The 7,334-nt window shown below is 43.8% G+C and overlaps 1 protein-coding gene across 2 annotated transcripts; it reads right to left on the bottom strand.

Annotated features, from left to right (window-relative positions):
- Nucleotides 1-541: 541 nt before the first annotated feature.
- TPRKB (TP53RK binding protein) lies at nt 542-6,628 on the bottom strand. Of its 2 annotated transcripts, none has more exons than XM_046663479.1 (5): nt 6,452-6,628; nt 4,083-4,242; nt 3,020-3,142; nt 1,493-1,669; nt 542-683 (listed from the first exon to the last, which is right to left on the bottom strand). In XM_046663479.1, the coding sequence occupies exons 2-5, from the start codon at nt 4,221-4,223 to the stop codon at nt 597-599; spliced, it is 528 nt and encodes a 175-aa protein (XP_046519435.1). In that variant the 5' UTR covers nt 4,224-4,242; nt 6,452-6,628; the 3' UTR covers nt 542-596. The 2 variants fall into 2 exon arrangements, with proteins under 2 accessions (XP_046519435.1, XP_046519434.1); XM_046663478.1 differs by lacking the exon at nt 6,452-6,628 and adding an exon at nt 5,909-6,444.
- Nucleotides 6,629-7,334: the final 706 nt, after the last annotated feature.

Raw genomic sequence — 7,334 nt, 5'->3', positions numbered from 1 at the left:
ACGGGAGGTCCAGGGAGGGGGTGTTCTCTCCAGGAGCTTCCGTTAAATAAGCCTGAGTTGGCTTGGGTTACACTAGCTGTACGATCTTGGGCAAATTACTTATTATTTCTATCTTTTAGTTGCCATGTGTGTAAAATGGGGGTAATGACAGTGTCTACCTCCTAAGGTGTGTGAATTAGGTGAATTTTTCCATGTAAAAGACTGAGAACCAGGATGCTTGGAAGGGGAATGCTGGAACAGCCGGAAGTCAGGGCAGGGATGTGAGCTGATGGATATAAAACCACTACGGCAAGCACCCAGTACACTGCAGACATCTAAGAAATGTTTGCCATTACCCCAATTCTTTAAAAATAAAATACAGTTCAAGAGAAATAAGAGACTAGAAGACAATAACAAATAATACTCACAGTGTTGATCTTTTAAATTATTAAGAGTTAGGACTAGGAATGTTTTTTTCTGTTTTTTTATATCTTTTTTATGTCTGTGTTTTAAAATTAAAATTTTCTACCATGAACATACATTCATTTTATAATCAAGAAAGGAAAATCAATGTTTTTTTATAAATGCTGAAAATTTTTGTTAGTATTTCTGTCATTTCACAAAACATCTTTTGTTGACATTCTACAAACGATACCATCCAATAATGTCCCAATACTTTCTTCTTGTGAAGACAGTTTATATATCTGTAAAAATAAAAGACAAATTATGACACAGTGATATATTCACACATCACTAATTTTCATTATACAAACATGTACAAGTAAAATTATTTACCATTCGATTATTAGGTTAATGGTATGAAATCACAAATCACAAATTTGATTATAATGTGCAAAGTAGATGACAATTCATCACTTAATGTCAAAAGTTCCCTTTAAACTAGTTATGGTGATAACTCTGAACGCAGAAGCCACATGCATACCAATGTTAAACGCATACATCTAGACGTTAACTTCACTTTATTTTACATTTGAAATGCACTATGTAACCTTGATAGTTAAAGTTATCTATTCTTTAATTAAAGTGGAGAATGCTGTTGTCAACTAAGTCTGTATTTTACATATATCTGCATCTCCCAATTCTTTGCATCTATAATCATTTTTAAAGTAATTTTTAATTAACCTTTCTTAAAAGTGCAAAGAAACAGAAGCGGGCCCCGTGGCTGTGTGGTTAAGTTCGAGCGCTCCGCTTCAGCAGCCCAGGGTTTTGCCAGTTCGGATCCTGGGCGCGGACATGGCACCACTCATCAGGCCACGCTGAGGCGGTGTCCCATATACCACAACCAAAGATTCACAACTAGAATATACAATTATGTACTGGGGGGCTTTGGGGAGAAGAAAAAAAAAAGATAGGGAATAGATGTTAGCTCAGGGCCCAATCTTTGAAGAAAAAAAAAAAAAAACAACCCAGCAGCATTGGTGATCAATATGCCAACAGCATCAGCGTTAGTCCTCATTTATCACATGCTTTCTAAAAATATGGATTCACAGACCTTTCTGACTTCTGTAATATTTGTTACTTCAGGAAGGTTTTTCAGAGAAACTTGAAGACCTTCTACCTGAGCTATTAGGTATTCTTGATTTATTTGTTTTTCTCCCTCTTCAATGTAAACAACTAGAATTGAAGTGTCATTTGCTGAGATACCAAATCTTTTCAAAGCCTCTGAAATCTAAGAGGAGAAAAAAGACAACAAAACCAGTAGTAGTTTCTGTATCTGACACATTTCCCCATCAGCCCTCTTCCCCGGTCAGATTCTGAATTTTCCTATCTTCACGGTTCTCTCTGCCTACAGGTTGTCTTCAACAATCCCTTTCTAAGATCTACCAGCTCTGCTTTAGACAACTCCCTGCTCAAAGCTGCACCTCATCCCTAAGGAATCAAGCCGACTTCTCTGCAGGGCTCACCAACACCCCTCCCTCTGGCCTCCAGTGACCCTCTTGTCATGCACTCCTGCCTTCCAGCCAGTCTGGACTGTTTGGGGATCCCGTCATATTTCCTATTTTTCTTTGCCTGTGCTCACACTTTGTCCTCTGCCTGCAGTGCCCTCATCCTCCAAGGGACAGTTCAAATGTCACTCCCCACTGCACCCTCCTCCCTACAGAACGAACAGCATCCCTGGTGTTCCCAAAGATCTGAATGGTCACTCCCATCACATCATTCATCTCAGGGCACTTGAACTTGTCTCGTCCATCTGCCTTCCTCAGGCATATGTGTTGAGGAAGAAGATACATTTGCTTCTCTGCCCCGAGAACTGGAACAAGAACAAGCTCAACAGATATTTGCTGAATTGAATAGTTTATTGAATTATTTCAAATGATCTCAAAGAAACAATAATCATCTGGTAAATTTTTTTCCAGATACTAGGGAGTGCTAATTTACTATGCTGAGATAACTGCATTTTATAAACTTATCAAAATCTTTATTTTAAACCATGACAGAGGTTTCCTAATTTTTCTCTTGATGACATTAGTACTTGGTTAATAGTAGTTTACTCTAAAACTTCATCAGCAAAATTTCAGGTTTTTTTTAATGTGGCACAGGTGGAATGCCTTTAGGTCAATAAGTGACTACTATCAGCATCTCAAACCACACCTGTGCGCCGGCTGCATTCGTGAGCATGTGCAAGGCCCATTCTAGGTACCAGGCAGTACCTTCTGGTATATGGAAAAGACATGGATTCTATCCTCAAGGAGTTTACATGGAGAGTGAAAGATGCACATGATAACATACAAATATCCATGCCTGCTGAGAGCTTCCTGACCATATATGGTAAGGACAGATCAAACTATCCTCCCTTAATTTAGCCGAACTTTCATTTACGCCCACGTGAAGTGACTCCAAAGCTTCTCCATCTAGTAAGAGGCAGTGCTAACCCCCAACTCTGTCCAGAGTTCTCTTCACCATCATTTTGGTTTGTGACTAAAAGGCTGACAGGAATTCACCCTCCAACCCAGATCCGGGAGCACAGAGGCTATCATGACAAGGTCAACAGGAATAAAGTAAGTTTCATATTAATTACATTGTTATTTGGGGAGAGGTTGAAAATAATTTCAGTAGATAGCGTTCTTGTCTTCATTTTCCCCAATTTGTAGAGGTGAACTGCTTTGTTTGCTGCCACAAGTATCTGAAACGGATCGACAATCTACCAAAGAGAACAGAAAGAATTACAAAAAGAATCGCACACAGAGCACCCGGGGGCGCTCTGCAGATGCACGCCCTGTCACATGGGAACGCCAGCGTCAGGCTCTTTCACTTCATCACAATTCCTACGGACGCTATTTTCAAAATTACTACCTCAAGGGCCTGGGTGTGCAGAAAATCAGGGAATTTTTAAAGCTGCAAGGAACTTAGACAAATAGTAAAAATTTTTACAATAACACTTATTGAGGGTTAATATAATGGGAAAGGCCATATTCTAAACATTTTACCTGCATTATTTTAATTCTCAAAACTACCCTATGAAATCAACATTACTATTCACGTGCAATAGATAAGGAAACTGAGGCAAACACTGTCTGGGTTTGAATCCCAGCTCTGTCACTTAGCACCAAGGGAGCTTGGGCAAATTCCTTAGTGCTTTATCTGCTAGATGCAGATAATCACAGCACTTACTTCCTCGGATTGTTGAGAAGATTAAGTGAGTAGTGTATGCAAAGCACTCAGAACAAAGCCAGGAACAGAGTAAGCACTGTACAAAGGTTGGCTACCACTCGCTCAAAGTCACAATAAATGGCAGAGCTGGGATTAAGTCCTGGTGACGTGATTCCACTGTGTGTGCTCTTGACCACTATGCAATGCCTCCTTTGCAGAGACTTTCTAGTTCAGATGAGAAGATGGAGATCCAGGCATCTGCCATTACATCAGAGCCGGGCCACAACCTTTCACACCTCCTAGGGCAGGGTCTGGCACTTTGGCTTCAATTCACTGTTAAGTTCAAAGTTGGCTAAATCTGACTCCATTCCACAGCTTGGACAAGAACTTTTTACCTGAAGATGACCATTTTAGGCTAGCCTACGACATCACGAAAAACGAACATATTCTTAAATGCCCCATATAGCTTACTCATTCTCTCTTGCACTTACCACTGTAGGGTTTATTAATGAACCAGCAATGGCACCTTCCATGGCCTTTTTTCTCAAGTCTCCAGCATTTTTTACATCTTTAAATAACAGAAGGGTCACCCTGCATTCGGGAAATAGGTCCAGCTGATGTGTTAACTGCATTTCACAGATAAGCAGGATCCTATTGACCAAAAGACCAGAAGACTTCTTTTGTTTAAAAGTTAGCATAATTCATTAGTATCCTTGCTAACAACTAAATAACTTAAAATCACTTTAAGAATGAAAGAACTCTTAAAATGGAAAAATCTATCCCAAAAGCACATTTGGCATCCTCATGAGATGTCTTCCTGGGCACGCTAGGCCGTTTCTAGCTTCCTTTACCATTCCTGGGAAAGGATCAAGGTTCCCGCCTGGTCCCTGGTCGGACAGATGAGGGAGGCTCTGATGCATTTCTGGGGGCAGCTCCCCCAACAGACAAAAGGGAGCAAATTATCAGGAATTTTTAGACCACAGGTTACTCATGGTATTAACGAAACCTCACTCCAACTTAACGTTTTAGGCTTTCTGATCTCACCATTTTATTTATATTTTAGCAGAACCTAAACACAAACATTAAGAAAGAAAATAATTTTACAGAAGAAAGTAGGACATGACTCAAAGATACTCATTTCACATATGGAACTTCAGCAGAGAGTAAAATTACTAAGTAAACAATACTGGCCCTTTCTCAGACGAAAGTTTAACAAGGAAAGGACAGGATGTATACAAAGACATAAAAGCAGCATAAAACTTGACAACTTGAATAACTAGGAAAACATAACCATATCGTTGAATGGAAAAACTAAGTATTGCAAAAATTTAATCTTTAAAACCATTTCAATCAAAATCTTAATAAGATATTTGGGTGAGGCAATTTGATAGGTTCATTTTATCCTTTTACCTGGCAGGTTACCTTTCTAGGACTCTTTCTCAAGGAACGAATTTCTCAAGGAATAAATCTGAGGATTTATGTAATAAGACGTCCCTCTCATCATCCTAACAGTAAAGAGCTGAAAACAACCTATCTGGCTAATACAGGGGTTGGTTGTGACCAAACCACCATTAAAAACTGACGTCTTGAGGAGTAGTTAAGGATGTGTGAAAACAGCAATAAATAATATTAAGCAAAAACATCTCACTGGAAAACAAAACATAAAATGTGGCATAAATTGTAGGGTTTTAAAAAGGTGCACAAAAAGAAAAAATATTGAAAGGAAAATACACCAAAAAGTTCTCTCGGACTTGGTGGAATTACGTCTCACTTCTAGAAAAAAAATTTTTGTGATAATGTCCTGACATACAGCATTGTCACGATAACGTCCACTGGGAGAAAAAAAAAGACACAAAAAGATATAACGAATATATTCCCAATTGTACAAAAAGATAAACACAGAAAACAAAAACATGAAGGAAACGCACCAAAATAGGGCATCTTGGGTGGTAGCACTATAGGTAATTCTTATTGCTCCCTATAAGAAATATTTTTGTGTGTATGTTCTAATTTCCTATAGTGACCACACAAAATAGAATTTCGAAGAAAAAAAAATTTGTGGTTTTGTTTTTACACCTCGGACAAAGGACCCCTAGCAAACGTCAAAACAGTTTTCATTTTACATAATTAACTCACTTGGGCCAGAAACTTAGAATCATCGCTCGACGCCGAGCTCTCACTCAAATCCCCTATCTAATCCATAAAGACTTGTCAGTTTTACCTTTCAAACATCATTCTAACCCGTCCACTTCTTTCCCACACCCAACTGCCACCACCCCTCCACGCCAGCTGTGGCCCCTAGGACGGGTCGCCTCACCATTCCTGCACTCCTAGCCCGCAGTCTCCACCCGGCAAAGCGATCCTGGGAAAAGGTGAGGCCGCTGTGGTCCTGCCGCAGCCCGCCTGAGACAGCCCCAGCCTGACCCCACGGCGTCCCACTCAGACCCGGGCCCCCGCCCCCGGCCGAGCTCTCCCCCGACTCTGCCCTCTGGGACAAGCGGCGCCCGGCTCGTTCCTCCCTCCTTCGCCCGCCGTGACGAGTGCACGGCGCCGAGCGCCCAGGACCCCGGGCCCGAGCCTCATTCTACGCGCCGCTGCTTAGCCCGTCACGACTTCCGGGAGGCGGGCGCTCGTCCTCACTGGACTGCGCAGCCCTAGAAGGGAGACTGAGCCTGCCCTTTCCGCGCTGCACGCCCAGGGCCCGGCCTCCGGAGGCGCTTGATAAGCAGGGCTGGTGGGAACCACAGGCGTCGTCTCGAAAACCCGCGGCCACAGCCGCGCGGGGCCGGCCTTCACGGTCCCCGACCTCCAGCCCTCTCCTCCACCCGGCCCGTCCTCCTCGTGCCCCGGGAGCGCTCACCGCCGCGCCCCGCGTCCGCCTCGGAAGACCCTCCCCTCGGAAACAAAGCCCTCCACTTCCGGGAGCTCGGAGGCAGCAGCCCCCTATCCCCGCCCTCTCCGAGGCCACGGTGTCCTTCCGGATCCCCGCGCGAGCAAGGTTTCCGGCCGCCCTCCAGCAGGCCCCTTTTCCCCAGCGTGGCTCCCGCAGCGGACACGAAGGAAAGCAGCGGCTCCGTCCGTCACTTCCGGCGAGGGGGGGCGGAAACGACCCTTGGGCCGGGGCCGGAAGCTGGGGTCTAGCGCGAGTCTCAGCCTCCTCCCTAAGCGGGGTGGGTCCTTGGACGAAGCGTTCTCATTTTTCTCCCGTCCTGTGCGAAGAAGTTTGGCCCAGATGACCTCTGCACACGTCTCCGCTGCTGGAGATCGAACAGTTCTTTTTCAGGGCAGGCGGGACTCAAAGTTTCCTTCTTGCCCTTGGTTCAGTCGTTTAGGGAGGGTCTCCGGGAGCAGGATCGGCGATTTGCCTCGGGTACTCAAGAAGAGATAGGTGACAGGATGTTAATGAAATCGAGCTCTTCCTTTGTCTACCGGGCTCAGAAATGTGATTGGTCATCCTTGAATGGATCAGCCGCAAGAGGAGGTAGTCTCCTAAACAGGCCGTAGAGAATTGTTTTCCACGTTCTTTACTTACGGTTGGGGCTCATCTTGGTCTATACACAGTAAATAACAAACGTAGCTGTGGGGTGGATATGATAAAAAGTAGAGAAAATGGGGAATGCCAGGTCCTGGGTATTACTGTTTTAAATAGGATGGTTAGGAAAGATCTCACCCAAAAGGGCCATTTGAACAGTGACCGGAGGAGGTCCGGAAGCAAGCTCCGAGTATGTGGGAGAGCAGCATAC

Source organism: Equus quagga, chromosome 5 (genome assembly GCF_021613505.1).
Source record: "Equus quagga isolate Etosha38 chromosome 5, UCLA_HA_Equagga_1.0, whole genome shotgun sequence".
Lineage (NCBI taxonomy): Eukaryota > Metazoa > Chordata > Mammalia > Perissodactyla > Equidae > Equus > Equus quagga.
The sequence above is the reverse complement of the archived record's forward strand: the minus strand, read 5'-3'. Positions and strand labels throughout refer to the sequence as shown.